The sequence below is a fragment of the Telmatherina bonti genome (genome assembly GCF_933228915.1).
Source record: "Telmatherina bonti genome assembly, chromosome: 16".
NCBI lineage: Eukaryota > Metazoa > Chordata > Actinopteri > Atheriniformes > Telmatherinidae > Telmatherina > Telmatherina bonti.
The window spans coordinates 35,620,802-35,636,416 of record NC_136614.1 but is presented as its reverse complement, the minus strand read 5'-3'; the positions used below and the strand labels follow the sequence as shown (position 1 = coordinate 35,636,416).

The window sequence follows — 15,615 nt, the reverse complement described above, 5'->3', positions numbered from 1 at the left end:
GTCCGATATTGACATGAATTTTACACACACTCCGGATTTTTAATGAATATTTACATTTTTAAGCTACAAGTTGCAAAAAAAGCACATTTATTTATAATTTCTCTAATATTGCAAGGAGACATTTCAACATAATTCCCAGCATGCCAGACACGGTGCCGGGAATTCTCTCTTTCTGAAGCCACTGATTAGGAGTCATGAAATATAAAAATCAGCCAGAAACTGACGGCGTTGATCTGTAAAGGATCTGTCAGGAAGGGAGGGTTACGTTTAAACAGAATATGGATAGTTTTTTGTTATTTTTTTGTGTGTACAATGTAGCTATATAAACAGCTTTTGTGTGTCTTAAAACACAATTTTAGTAATGTTTTACACTGAGAAATCCCTCAACATGGCCTCTTGGTCCTCAGCTTCTGGCTGAAAAGGTCATGACCCCTGCCTGCGACTGGACGGAGGGTCACATGCATCAAGCAGACGATGCTGCTTCTGGGCTCGGAACGCTTGCAGTTCTTGTTTATATATAAAGCAGTAACAACAAAGTGAGGGAAACAAACAAAATGGTAAAAAATCTGAACGTTTAAAGTGTCCTAATTATAAAAACTACTCTGTTGAGGTTCTTGTCTTAAACTTCAGATGAGTAACACAAAGTATAATTCAGATATTACAGTGGAGTAAACATTTTGCACACAGGTATATTATCAGGTTATTATCTTTAGGTTTGGTATGTGGCGACCTTGTCTTCGTTCAAGTAGGAAAGCAGTGAAAAGTTACTCCAGGTCTCTTTTCTTTCATGAGAGCGCCTGATAATTCTCACCACAACAAACAATGATTACAGAAGGATCACTAAATCTGGTGGAAGTTACCGCAGATACCAACATGTCGGAGATGACCCATGCTGCACAGCCGATGACGTGAAATTGTTGAATTTTGTTTTTGTATTTATTACTTCTTTGCCATAGTTTATTTTTTCCCCATTTTATTCAACATTAGCGTAACACAATAAAGGACTCAGCACTACTTATTTTTAGTTAATCTAGTCGACAATGGCTCTTTAAGTTCTTCAGTTCAGACTTGCATCACCTCTGCAGTAGAATAACAGCTTTTCAAGCTCTGAAGGACATATTGTAAATGTCATTGTACTTTGTGGATATTATATTAAAGCTTAATTTGAAGAAAATTATGAATTGTAAAATGTAAAATTGTAATACGTGCCAGAAAAATCTGAATTTCCTAAACAATCTCATTATATTCTCCATTAGTGATGTTATTCAGTATCTACATATAGAAGTGCACATCAACACACTCGTTTTCTTATTCTCCCTCTCTCACACAGTCGGTGTCTACATGTTTGCAGATCTCCAGTCATTAATAAACCAGGCAGTTATACAGCAGCTGCTTGGCTGTCAGATGGTGCATTTATAATACACTACATGTAAGTGGGATAGCTGTAGCGGCGCCACCAACACTTCTTTTGATGGATGTCTAGAAACTTTCTAGTTTTATATTCTCCTCTCTGCACAGACAAACCGCATGCGATATTTTTGCCTTGCCTTCAATGGCCTGAGACCTGAGCTTCAGTTTGACTTGTGTTACAGACGTCCTCTAGCTATTAGGGATTAGGAGGAACCAAAAAATACTTGCAGTTATACATATTGCTGTTTTTACTTTTTTTTCTACTATACATCATGTAGATGTAAACATTTCAATGGAAGAACAACAGCTTTTCTGACACCAAATGGCAGCGCAAGTCTTCAATAACTTCTGGTTACACTCATAACTGCATAACTGAATTAAAACACATCTTACTCACCTCATCCATAAGCTGATTCTGTTCTGAAGTCGCACAGAGGCAGACCAGATACATCTGCTTGAAAGCTCCTTTGCCTTGGAAGACAGAACAATCAGAGCAGGCCTTCGCCAGAAGTGCAGCCTTCCTCAAGTCCTTGTCCTTCATCAGCTGTTTCACTCTCATCTGCAGCAGGATCACCCCTTCCTGCTCTAGAAACTCCTCAACTGAAACAACAAGCACCGTACAGTTATGTTTCATCCTTTTTGGATCTTTCTCTGTCACTTTTCCACATAAAAGTGCAGAATTCAGGCGAGGAAATGTCGCAGTTGCTGAAAATGCATCAGTCATTTCTCAAGCAGATGACTGAGAATGATTAATTTTGTCACAAACATGATTCCGTATATTTTTTATCTCAGTTTTGTACTTTAATAAGAAAGCGTCCAACTACCTGGCAGCCGACACCAGGCCAGTCAAGCTCAACATGTTAACAACCTTTGTAAATAAAGGTTTCTATTTGCTTTCTTTCTACACAAAAAAAACAACCAAATAACTCTGAACTTGAGCGTCACGGACTGGTCCAGCTTCTGCATCGGATATTTCTACACTGTCTGGTCAGACTATAATGTGCAGGTTTACAGTATGATTTAACTCAGCTTGCAGGGCAGAGCTTTAGAGTGACTTCATTTTGGTTTCAAACGTGACCAAAACGATGTTGAGTTTAAATTAAAGTAAAAATTAATAATTTTTTCTTGGCGGCACCAGTGAGCCAGACTTTTCTCAGGTCCAGGTAAAGGACTTTTATCATCTCTCTGAATGCCTGTCAGCGTATTCTGAGTTTCCTCCCCAGCTGACCCAAGCTGTTCTCACCATAAAGAAAAAAGCCCCGACATGGTGGCTCTGATCTGAAGTCGTTTGCATATCGGGTTTTGGTTTGAAAAGAAGACAGGCGCACACTAGACCACCAGTAAGGTGGAGGCTGACACAGACGATATGGTAGAATGCCCTCCTACATGAGTCTATTCTCGTCATTATTTATTAATTCAATAGTTTTTCATCTGTCTGAGTAAAATAAAGCAGAAAAGCTGGATGTGTTCTGACCGCTGCAGCCTCCTGTCTGTGATATTACCAACAGACCAGGACCAGTTCTCGCCCAGGTCAGCGCTGGTTCAGTTGTGAAAAATACTAAATCAGTAAAATAAAATGTTTTTTAAATTTAAAAGGAAGAAGTCCAACACAGCTCTTGGAAAACTGGAAGCGCTGTATCCATTTCTGGTGGAGCATCAGAGTGAGAATAAACTGGTCGATAAACAGAAAATGACAGCAGCCTGAATTGATGAACAAAACTAATAATTATGTTCAGCTTGATCCTGCTCGTCTTTAAGCAGCTCAGCAATCTGTCCACTTTTTATCCATTTTATATTGCTCTTAGGCATTTTTATTCATTCTGTAAGACACAGAAGCCTTTAAACCAGATGAAGCTGCGCTTCTGTAGTGCCGCTACATGTTACGTTCTGTCAGTTTAAAGCTGCGCATCCCGGCTTTTATATGTGCAGCAATGTATATGTGTTCCTGTGGAACGTGTTCAGTCACATGAACGCTCAAAGAGTTACCAGAATGTGTTTTATTTTGGATGCAACAATCAGTCTCAAAAGTTGTAAACATGTGAATGGTGAAGGCTTTCAAAGGGTACAGGAGAATGTAAAATGAGCACTAGCCTGAACCCACATGAACCCTCGGAGGGGAAAAAGAAACTGAATTGGCTTGTTGTTACCAGTATCAGCAAATGATCCATAACACGCTGCTTCTTTTCAGCTTCTGAATCACGTACCTGAACTAAGGTCAGCAGCTCGTACCTGAACCTCATGGTGCTTTGTGCAGAGATGCTGCTACATGAATGTTAGCTCTGTTTCCCAGTCTTCTCTTATTGGTTTGAATGGAAATGACCCAACACTTGGCACGGATATGTTCTCTGGCTGGTTCTGTATTTTCCTTCACTCCAAAGATCTTCACTTTGCTCTATCTATTACATGACTTGCTGTCATCAAACAAACAAGTGCGCTTCTTATGTACTGGCAGGTAATACTGGACGTATATCACACAGGCCAGTAGGGATGTGTTAAACTGAGCATTTTCATATTTAATTTATCTTTTCTTCTTAAAAATGATTACTAGCATTTTAATTTGTACTTTTTTGCGATCGAATAAACAGAATAATATGATTAAAGGTTTCAGCTCAGTTTGGACCCCTGATTTTTATTAAATACTTTTTTGCAAATGGTGCAAATGTAAAGAACACAATGGAGGAAAAAAAAGTTTATTATTAGGTTATAAGCTACAGGGAATTAAATTCATAAATATAGTAAACAAAACCCCAGTTGGACTCGATTCATGTCACTAAAAGAGTGTAAGGAAGAAACTACACAGCAGCCCAAAGCGGGGTTCTGGCTCAGTTTCCCTGCTCCATCACACATCATCATTTTGTGATACAGAACACAAATAGAAGACAAAACATTTTACCGCTGGGCTCCACCTCTACTATTCATACATAATTTGCATCAGCTAACTTGGGATTTATGAAGTAAATTTACCTTGTTCTGGTTGAAGGCTGCTGTTGGTTAGAAGGCCTTGAAGAACGCGGTGAGTCCAAACACCGTCATACTTGCTCAAAGCAGATAACGGAGGGAGCAGGGTGATGCCGTTCTCCTGAAGTTTGCCATCTGCAAACTACACATAGCAGGATAATGAACAACATTAAAGCAGTCTTTAATGTTTAATGTTTCGAGAGGTTTGGGTTTCTGGTAAAGAGAAAAGCAACTTTTTAATGTTTATAAACTTTCAAAAGAAACGTCTGAAACTGGCACAAAGGAAACCTGTTTGGTTGATTCAATACTTTTCTTGATAAGGCCTAATTTTTCCCTTTCCTGTACGAAACGACATAAAAATCGTTAATCTAAGATGTTCCACTAGAGCAGTGGTTCTACGTTCCACGTATGCTCGAACCACTGCAAAGTATTTTTGGTTAAGAAAAAACATGAAATGCAGCACTTTGTCATTTGTGTTGGTTTATTAAACTTTTAACTAAGCAAAACAATAAAAATCTCTACAACGCTTTCACTCTGGACTGGACCAGAGTCAGGTTATAACGGACCGACCCGCCCCCCCGGACTGGACCAGAGTCAGTTCATAACGGACCGACCCGTCGCCCCGGACTGGACCAGAGTCAGTTCATAACGGACCGACCCGTCGCCCCCGACTGGACCAGAGTCAGTTCATAACGGACCGACCCGTCGCCCCGGACTGGACCAGAGTCAGTTCATAACGGACCGACCCGTCGCCCCGGACTGGACCAGAGTCAGTTCATAACGGACCGACCCGTCGCCCCGGACTGGACCAGAGTCAGTTCATAACGGACCGACCCGTCGCCCCGGACTGGACCAGAGTCAGTTCATAACGGACCGACCCGTCGCCCCGGACTGGACCAGAGTCAGTTCATAACGGACCGACCCGTCGCCCCGGACTGGACCAGAGTCAGTTCATAACGGACCGACCCGTCGCCCCGGACTGGACCAGAGTCAGTTCATAACGGACCGACCCGTCGCCCCGGACTGGACCAGAGTCAGTTCATAACGGACCGACCCGTCGCCCCCGACTGGACCAGAGTCAGTTCATAACGGACCGACCCGTCGCCCCGGACTGGACCAGAGTCAGTTCATAACGGACCGACCCGTCGCCCCGGACTGGACCAGAGTCAGTTCATAACGGACCGACCCGTCGCCCCGGACTGGACCAGAGTCAGTTCATAACGGACCGACCCGTCGCCCCGGACTGGACCAGAGTCAGTTCATAACGGACCGACCCGTCGCCCCGGACTGGACCAGAGTCAGTTCATAACGGACCGACCCGTCGCCCCGGACTGGACCAGAGTCAGTTCATAACGGACCGACCCACCCCCCCGGACTGGACCAGAGTCAGTTCATAACGGACCGACCCGTCGCCCCGGACTGGACCAGAGTCAGTTCATAACGGACCGACCCGTCGCCCCGGACTGGACCAGAGTCAGTTCATAACGGACCGACCCGTCGCCCCGGACTGGACCAGAGTCAGTTCATAACGGACCGACCCGTCGCCCCGGACTGGACCAGAGTCAGTTCATAACGGACCGACCCGTCGCCCCGGACTGGACCAGAGTCAGTTCATAACGGACCGACCCGTCGCCCCCGACTGGACCAGAGTCAGTTCATAACGGACCGACCCGTCGCCCCGGACTGGACCAGAGTCAGTTCATAACGGACCGACCCGTCGCCCCGGACTGGACCAGAGTCAGTTCATAACGGACCGACCCGTCGCCCCGGACTGGACCAGAGTCAGTTCATAACGGACCGACCCGCCCCCCCGGACTGGACCAGAGTCAGTTCATAACGGACCGACCCGCCCCCCCGGACTGGACCAGAGTCAGTTCATAACGGACCGACCCGTCGCCCCGGACTGGACCAGAGTCAGTTCATAACGGGCCGATCTGTCTGTATATGTGGAGTATCAGGATTCTCCGGACTGATGATAGATTGTGGATTTAGTCCTCAACATCTGTCAACGGCCACCTTAGACATTAACTTGGTCTCAGGTTCACATTTTTTATCTTGTGTTGAAGCAAAGTTCCCCATCAGACATCAGTTTACTCATTGCTAGAAATTCCAGGATGAATTCAATGATTCCTGGTGATCTCTGTTTCTTACAGAGTAATGATATTTATCATTTAGGAGGCCATAAGCATTGATTCTGACACTTCTGTAGTAGTCTTGCATGTGTCAGATTTCTTTTGAGACCAAGATTCAGGCCGTGTGGTACTGAAGATATACTTTATTTTGGGAATGTCATTTCAGACAGGAGGCAGAACATTTAATGCTCTTAATAAGAGAAGTACCAAAACAAAATGTCAAAATAAGCCCAAATGGGAACAGTTATCAGGCCCAAAAAAAACTCATAACAAGCACTTAGGTACCGTATTTTCTGCACTTGAAAGTCTTTCATTTTCCCTGAAATTGACGCTTTATACTTGGCGCGCGTTATGTGTGCACTGAGTTGCGATGAAGTTGCGAGCGTTGTGGGAGCGATCAATGAGAGATGGCGAACGCACCTTTATAATGACTGGGAGGCAGCGTCAGGCGAGTTATGCCACCATATGTGATGGGATTGTGGACAACTGGGCTAAGGTATCTCCTTTGAATGTCCAAGCTTTCGCTAAAGCCACTATCATTACTGAACAGCCGCCCAGAAAAGAGACAGACTCGGACAATGACGACAGAGAACCCACATGCTTACCCAGCTGTTTAATTCAGATACAGAAGATGAGGACTTCGATGGAAATAATGTGTGTGCCTAGGCATGTCACGGTAACAAATGTTGCCATGCGATTAATTGTCTCAGAAATGATTGCAATAGACAATAATATTGCATTGAGTGATTATTGGTGTCATTTTAGACCATTTTCAACTAAAATAACAATAATGCCATAATAATGCAAATACACCCTTTCATAGATCAACATTAACTTCAAAAGAACATTTAGCTGGATGTGCAGACTAGACTCATCCATTCCCCAGTTTGCTGAAACAGATCAGGATTTCTCCTGGTGTTTTGGCAACATGGTTACTGGAACATCTGGTCTCTAAACACCAAGTAACACAGTTACATAGTCTATGGTCAGTTCATAAAAGAGGAAATGTTTGGACTTGACCAGAGGTGGAATGGTAAAATTGAGTGTATTTGCCTTCAGTCTGTCATTTTTCACGATTGTAAAAAATTACAGACTTGCCATTTGTAAAGAATCTCTTTTTTAAAGGATTCTGTAATATTGTGCTTGGCGGAGGTTTCTGCTCTCCAAGTGCTGTTCTAGTTCAAAATGGCGCCTTTTTAACAATATTAAAAGGCAGCATCGTTTTACCAGCCATGCTGTCTGAGTGCACATCATGTTGCACTGTCCTGTTTGTTTTTAATGTATCAGTAAACACAACATCTGAGTTGCTAACGACACAAACGTTGGCCCTCTAGATGGCCTTTCTATACTTCATAATGTGGTGTCTCTTCTGGGACAAAACTTTAAACTTTGCACCTTACCTGCACAGAGGTCTTGACTTCTTTCCATAACTCGTCTGGTACATCCTTCACCGAGAGCAGAAGCTCCAGAAAGCTCCTGTCAAACAAAAGGAAGAAAAGTTCTTTCAGGTCAGTAATATCCCCGTTTATGAGGTTGTAACGGTGACTTCTTGGTGTGTTTACTGGGGAATTCTGGTGGACATATGACATGCCTTTTCTCTTCACGTCATTTCCCGATGACTGCAGTGAGGGATGAGATTTAATAAGTCATAAAACTTAGCCTGGTCTGGAGCAGGTTAGCCCCACAGAATAAATCTCCATGGTAACTTTTGTCAACACATCTCCCACTCTCGCGTATCCTATTTTTGTGAATCACAGATAAGTTGAGCTGGGATGACCAACATGTGCCAGCTTCCTCCAACAGGCTTCATGTCAAGGTTAAACAACATGAAGTCTCTAAAAAAAAACCCAAAAACAAACATGGTCAGCTGACTCTCTAAATCTACTGCTGATCATCAACAGATTTTATCTTCTTTTTGTTAAACAATAGACATAAAAATGTGGTTTTAAGAATAGCTGAGCTCAATTCCAGCTGGAGTTAGAGCCAACCATTACAGCCCATACTGAAGACATCTTCAAATTAAATCTAATAGTAAAGTTTGTCCCAAAGTCTGACTGCTGCTGTAGGGAACATGTTTTTACTTGGCTCAGAGAGGGGTCCTGGATCATCATTTATCCCTTTGTGCAATAAAAAATATGTATTGATAATAAGGCTTTCATTGTCAACGCGTCACGTTATAAACGCCGTCACGGCTTTGCTAATAAAACGCTGCTCGACGCAAAGCACCACAGGAAGTACTGGGGGCTGTGTTGTCATTTTGTGCAGCGTCTTTGTTTAAACAGCGAAGAAGAAACTGACAACCTTTTTCCAAAGTTTGGGGATATTTCACGCTAAAAGTGTCAAACATGTGAAACGTGTCGTCTGCCACGCAGAGTTGGCGTACCACGGCAGCACACAGTCATGCATGAGCATCTGGAAGGAAAGCACCCCGGAGTCATGGTTTCCAGTGCTCCTGATAGCAAAGTTAGCATTAGCTAAAGTTAGCATTAGCGAGTAGCGATGTGCTGTTGTTACCTCTGCCAAAGAGCTTCTGTTTTTACCGCCGTTTATCTGTTTGCGTTCAAGATAACTCAGAAAGTTATGGATATATTTTCATAAAGCTTTCAGGAGTTTTTGGAAATGTGAGAAAGAAGAAGTGATTTAATTTAGGTGGTAATCCGGATCACCGTTTGGATTCAGGAATGTTTTAAAGGATTCTGGCTCTTGTTTACCTACAAAACAGGCTTTTTCAAGATGTAAATAATCATTTCAATGCAATTCTACAAAAATGAAGATGTTAAAATATTTATTTTATTTTGTTTCCCTTTGAGGTAAATTCTGTACAGCTTGGATATGACACTATAGCTAAGTTTGAATGTTTCAGAATAAATCAGTAGTAAGCTATTCAGCTTAAAATTGATTATTAAACTGGTTCAGGAGTCGTTCTTTTAACTTTCTAAAGGACATTATGTTGGGACTGACTGGGAATCAGGGGGACATTCATATCATGCAAATGAAGAGAGTGGGCTAAAACATACTGGAACCTGTAAAAAGAGCTGCGTCAACTGGAAGCACAGATGGTGGATGGGACAGAAATAATGGTGACTAATCGAAAAAATTATTTACAGATTAAAATTAAAAACGACTATTAAAATAATCGTTAGTTGCAGCCCTAATTGATAATATGGTGCATCTAATCTATGCATCTTCAATCACAGCATAGATGTTGAACGAGAACCAAATAACATAAAAAGATTCAGCATTATAAGTGTTAGGTTTGCAGGAACTGATAGCTTTATTAACGATTCCTGCAATCCTGCAGAGAACTTCAGACCTTGGTTTACACAAACAGGATTCATCTTGCATTTGGGGGAAAAAAGAAAGAGAAAGAGTTGCTCTGGAGCCCGTTCTCAAACTTTTGCCGTTGGAAAATAAGAGATAAAAATTTTAACTTTTGCATTTTACTGTCACTGTGTAAATGGGGCTTCACTGCACACATTCCAGGGAGCAAAACAGCTAATTTTTACACTTGGACTGAACACGACCAAGTCCGGATCTTAACCTGACTGTTGGGATCTATAGAAGACTTTACGAGACATTCAGACTCTACAATCACTTAAGTCTCTGCATAAAAAGAATTAATATATTTATGGATGTAAATGGACACAACAGTCAAGGCTGAAGCTTTTTATTTGTTTCCTGATCAGGCAATGTAAAACTGTGGTAAATGTAAAATTAAAATGGTTTTACTTACAGAGACAACCTCTCAATGACAAGAGGAACATTTTCACACTGCAGGGAGAGGTATGGAGAAGCCTGGGCATAACTCAACAGGGCAATAATGTACACTTGCACCAGTGGCAAGGGCTCCTCGTCGATCTTCCAACATCCTGCAAACTCCAACAGCGTCTGAAGCGAAAACAGTCAGCCATTTATTAATAAAAATAATAACTAAATAAATATTCAGATAAAAATTAGTGGATTTAACCCAAAATGAACTTAAAATCGAAATAAACAAAAGCTGCAACAGCTATCATTCTAACACATATACATTATATATTCACTGCTCAAAAAAACTAAACGGAACACTTAAACAACACGATGTAACTCCAAGTCAACCAGACTTCTGTGAAATGGAACTGTCCACTTAGGAAGCAACACTGATTGACAAACAGTTCCACATGTTGTTGTGCAAATGGAATAGACAACAAGTGGAAATTACAGGCAATTGGCAAGACACACCCAATAAAGGAGTGGTTCTGCAGGTGGTGACCACAGACCACTTCTCAGTTCCGATGCTTTCTGGCTGATGTTTTGGTCTGAATGCTGGCGGTGCTTTCACTCTAGTGGTAGCATGAGACGGAGTCTACAACCCACACAAGTGGCTCAGGTAGTGCAGCTCATCCAGGATGGCACATCAATGCCAGCTGTGGCAAGAAGGTTTGCTGTGTCTGTCAGCGTAGTGTCCAGAGCATGGAGGCGCTACCAGGAAACAGGCCAGTACATCAGGAGACGTGGAGGAGGCCGTGGGAGGACAACAACCCAGCAGCAGGACCGCTACCTCCTTCTTTGTGCAAGAAGGAACAGGAGGAGGAACTGCCAGAGCCCTGCAGCAGGCCACAAATGTGCATGTGTCTGCTCCAACAGTCAGAAACAGACTCCATGAGGGTGGTATGAGGGCCCGACGTCCACAGGTGGGGGTTGTGTTTACAGCCTAACACCGTGCAGGACGTTTGGCGTTTGCCAGAGAACACCAAGATTGGTATATTCTCCACTGGTGCCCTGAGCTCTTCACAGATGGAAGCAGGTTCACACTGAGCACATGTGGCAGACATGACAGAGTCTGGAGACGCCGTGGAGAACGTTCTGCTGCCTGCAACATCCTCCAGTATGACCGGTTTGGCAGTGGGTCAGTAATGGTGTTGGGGGGCATTTCTTTGGAGGGCCGCACAGCCCTCCATGTGCTGGCCAGAGGTAGCCTGACTGCCATTAGGTACCGAGATGAGATCCTCAGACCCCTTGTGGGACCATATGCTGGTGCGGTTGGCCCTGGGTTCCTCCTAATGCAAGACAATCCTAGACCTCATGTGGCTGGAGTGTGTCAGCAGTTCCTGCAACACGAAGACATTGATATTATGGACTGGCCCGCCCGTTCCCCAGACCTGAATCCAGCTGAGCACATCTGGGACATCATGTCTCGCTCCATCCACCAACGCCAAGTTGCACCACCGACTGTCCAGGAGTTGGCGGATGCTTTAGTCCAGGTCTGGGAGGAGATCCCTCAGGAGAACATCCACCGCCTCATCAGGAGCATGCCCAGGTGTTGTAGGGAGGTCATACAGGCACGCAGAGACCACACACACTACTGAGCCTCATTTTGACTTGTTTAAAGGACATTACATCAAAGTTGGATCAGCCTGTAGTGTGTTTTTCCACTTCCATTTGGAGTAGAACTCCAAATCCAGACCTCCATTGGTTGATACGTTTGTTTTTCATTGATAATTTCTGTGTGATTTTGTTGTCAGCACATTCAACTATGGAAAGAACAAAGTATTTAATAAAAGAACAAAGTATTTAGATCTTTCATTTAGATCTAAAACGTGTTACTTTAGTGTTCCCTTTATATTTTGAGCAATAATAATAATAATAATATATATATATATATATATATATATATATATATATATATGTGTGTGTGTGTGTGTGTGTGTGTGTGTGTATACACACACACACAAATAATTACAGAAATATTAATGCAATAAAAATTAACACACTTATGGGCTCAACGCAAGGGGAGTAACAACAGCGACAATTGAAGTTAATTGCCACCCAAGTGAAACCCGACAGACGTGACACAACAAACAGGATCGTTGTGGGCTCAAACGGACAGAAATCTTCCTGTTAACTCTAGTTTACAAAATAAAAAAACTGGATTGATCCCTTTTTAAAAACAAGTTAATTTGTGGTGAATATCATCATGTGATGTCAGATCTCATGGCCGATCTAGAAAACTTCATGTTTCACTTTAACAGTCAATGAAACTCTCGCTCGGTGGTTGCAGTTCCACACGGCAGCAACACAAGTTGAGCATTTTCTTGTTGAACACTTTCTCGTGTCTTATAAGCCTCCACGTGCATGTCTATGTGAACGAGGGTGAAATTTCCCGTGTACGAACGTCGCCTGTTGCTTGGCTGGAGGAAGGCAGTGATTTTCTGCTCATCGCACAGCGTCCATAGTTTCCTATGAGAGTTCAGATTGATTTTTAAACAATTTCTCAGATTAATTAAGCTACAATGGATATATTTTTAGAGCAACTAGCAAAGAAATCAAACAACTTTCCCTGGCATTATAGGACACTTTTGGACCGAAAGCACATATTTACTCTGAACTGTAGGTGCTTCCAGGAGCCTCTTTCCTCCCTTCTCTGTCCAAAACATCAACAAGAGGCTCCACAAGCAGCATCCAGCTTCAAGCTGAAGACAGGGCAGGACATGACCGTCTCTTCAGCATGAGACTGAAAATGAAACGTACAAAGTTGCCACTGCCCTGGTTTTCTTGCAGATATTCATGTCTATTATTAAAGAATGTGTATAAAAACATGTAAAAAGTTAAAATGACTAATGACCGTTGGAACTGTTGAAAGTAATTGAAATGACACTTTCACTTCAGATCATCCAGTTTGGGCCTGGGATATTTTCTATTCTAAATGTAATTAAATGCATTTTTCCAGACATTAATATTGCCTGACTTTACAAAAGCAATGTATGTATGTATTATGATGTAGTTGCCCACTAAATCTGATTTTAGTTTTAAATTTGTGCTTTTTGGGGCAAATATTATGTGATTATGTGAAATGCAATTAATCAGGATCAATTCATTCCAAAGCCTGTAATTAATTAATTTTTTTTAGATTGCGTTCCACCCCTGACATAAACTATTTACAATGTTTTATCACCTTTGTCTTCCAGCTAATCGCAATATTGCTCTGTGTATCAGACATTTTAAGAGCACATTTTTGAAGTTAGTAAATATAATTCTAATTTGAAAGTGGAATTAAAACTAATTTGTTTATACTTCAGAAATATTTATCACTGACAATTTAAACAGCTGTAAAAATATTTACCAAGTTTAAATAGTAATAAATGCCTCCTCATCCTCCAAAGGATTGCATGTTTTAATAACAACCACCGGCTTATACTAACACACAGTTCCTTTAAAACGCAAGACCAAGCACATATTTCAGTAATGCGCAAAAGGTTTGCACCAGGTTTGCACATGCGGTATTAAAGACAATTGATGCACCGCTGTATTTTGTATGAAGCTATAATGAAAGGTCGTACGTTTCATTCTGCACGTACACTTAAAGCCAGCGTCCAACGCCAGCAAATCCTTCACTATTCCATTTAAACGCCAAACAGAAACAATACGGTTAGGATGTTATGTAAAGCTGAATCTTAACCTTTGGCTCCAACAAACAACACTCAACTAAAGACTCGTTTGTGACATAAAACCTGAGGGCGACATAAAACCTGGAGACATCTTGCTTGCACGCGTACGCAGCTAGGACATGCTAACCCTAAGCAGAGCTTAGGGTTAGCATGATGTAAACTAACAAAGTAGCTGTAAATATAGTTTTTATAGACTAACGCAAAGTAAATAAGCAGGTACAATTATAATAAACCCAGTCTTTAGTAGTAAACCAGTCACATATCCAAAACAGAAGTTACGGTTAATTGTTCCTTACCGTTAGCATTTAGCTAGCGGATGCTAACAACATGTCACTGCTTAACAGTTTAAAATTATCCTCAACGTAAAAACATAATAACCGTAGTAAGCTCAAGATTATATGTGTATAGTTTCATACTCGCAGTGTGAATGTAAACAATAATTAACTCGTCTCTAGCGTTTAGAAAGCAGACTTTTCACTAAATTACCCAGTAGCCGCGACACGGCAGTATCAGTCATAATGTTAGCTGGTTGCTAATAATGCTAACGGTTGTTAACAATGCTAACTGGTTGCTAATAATGCTAGCTGGTTGGTGAATAGTGCTAGGTGGTTGCTAATAATACTAACCGGTTGCTAATCATGCTAGCCTGTTGCTAATAACGCTAGCTGGTTGGTGAATGGTGCTAACTGGTTGCTAATAATGCTAGCCGGTTGGTGAATAACTTACTCTACAGAACTCCTGGCAATACTCAGCAGAAGAGGACTGGATCGTAGAGTTTTCTGTAACAACTTCCTGCAATATTTCCAAACGCTGTCTGAGTTTTCCAATTGTTTGACTGATACCATCAGCAGGTCTACGGTCCTGCTCGGCCTCATCGTCCGCCATCTTCACACCCAGTTTCAGCGCGTACAACTGCTACGTCATTACAGAGGCAACGTGACGCGTCACCAGCGTGATGCCGTCACAGTCTGCTACGCAAGGCTACCCCTTGTCACTGCCACAAATTTAACACTTTAACCTTTTCCTAACACTAATTCATTGATATGCTGTTGTGTTATTTATTTATTTATTTTTCTACTATATTGCTCATTTAGACTGATTGACACATTTCAGTTTGCTTATCGTTCAATTCACCGGTTACTGGTATCTGTTCCCATTTACCTTTAAACCACTTCATCTATAAATAAATAAATAAATACACTACCAGTCAAAGGTTTGGCCATACTTTCCCATTCAGTAAGTAAAGCAAGCAATTGTGAACATGAATTATCAATTTGCCTTTTTCCATTGAATTACTAGCCCTCCCTGAGCTATCACTTTATTGTGGTGGAGGGGTTTGTGTGTCCCGAAGATCCTAGCAGCTGTGTTGTCTGGGGCTTTATGCCCCTGGTAGGGTCACCCATGGCAAACAGGTGTCTAGAGGAGGGACCAGACCAAGCACGGCTCATCGACCTCTATGATGATGACAAGCCTGAGCATAAATGTTTCCTTGCCCGGACGTTGGTTACCGGGACTCCCCTCTAGAGCCAGGCCTGGGGTACCAGAGCAAGCGTCTGGTGGCCGGGCCTTTGCCCATGGGGCCTGGTCAGGCTCAGCCTGAAAGGGTTACATGGACCCCACCTCCTATGGGGCTCACCATCTGCGGGAGAAGTCATAGGGGTCGGGTGCAATGTGAGCTGGGTGGCAGC

At 42.4% G+C, this 15,615-nt stretch overlaps 1 protein-coding gene across 1 annotated transcript in view; it reads right to left on the bottom strand.

Annotated features, from left to right (window-relative positions):
- znf292b (zinc finger protein 292b) overlaps positions 1-14,812 on the bottom strand; it is a gene marked incomplete at its 5' end in the record, with an annotated part of 29,242 nt that extends 14,430 nt beyond the window's left edge. Inside the window, 5 exons of the mRNA XM_079255435.1 lie at positions 1,808-2,010; positions 4,375-4,510; positions 7,901-7,976; positions 10,234-10,388; positions 14,654-14,812. Of these exons, the coding sequence (XP_079111561.1) occupies positions 1,808-2,010; positions 4,375-4,510; positions 7,901-7,976; positions 10,234-10,388; positions 14,654-14,812 (729 nt within the window). The remainder of the gene's footprint in view (positions 1-1,807; positions 2,011-4,374; positions 4,511-7,900; positions 7,977-10,233; positions 10,389-14,653) is intronic.
- Positions 14,813-15,615: the final 803 nt, after the last annotated feature.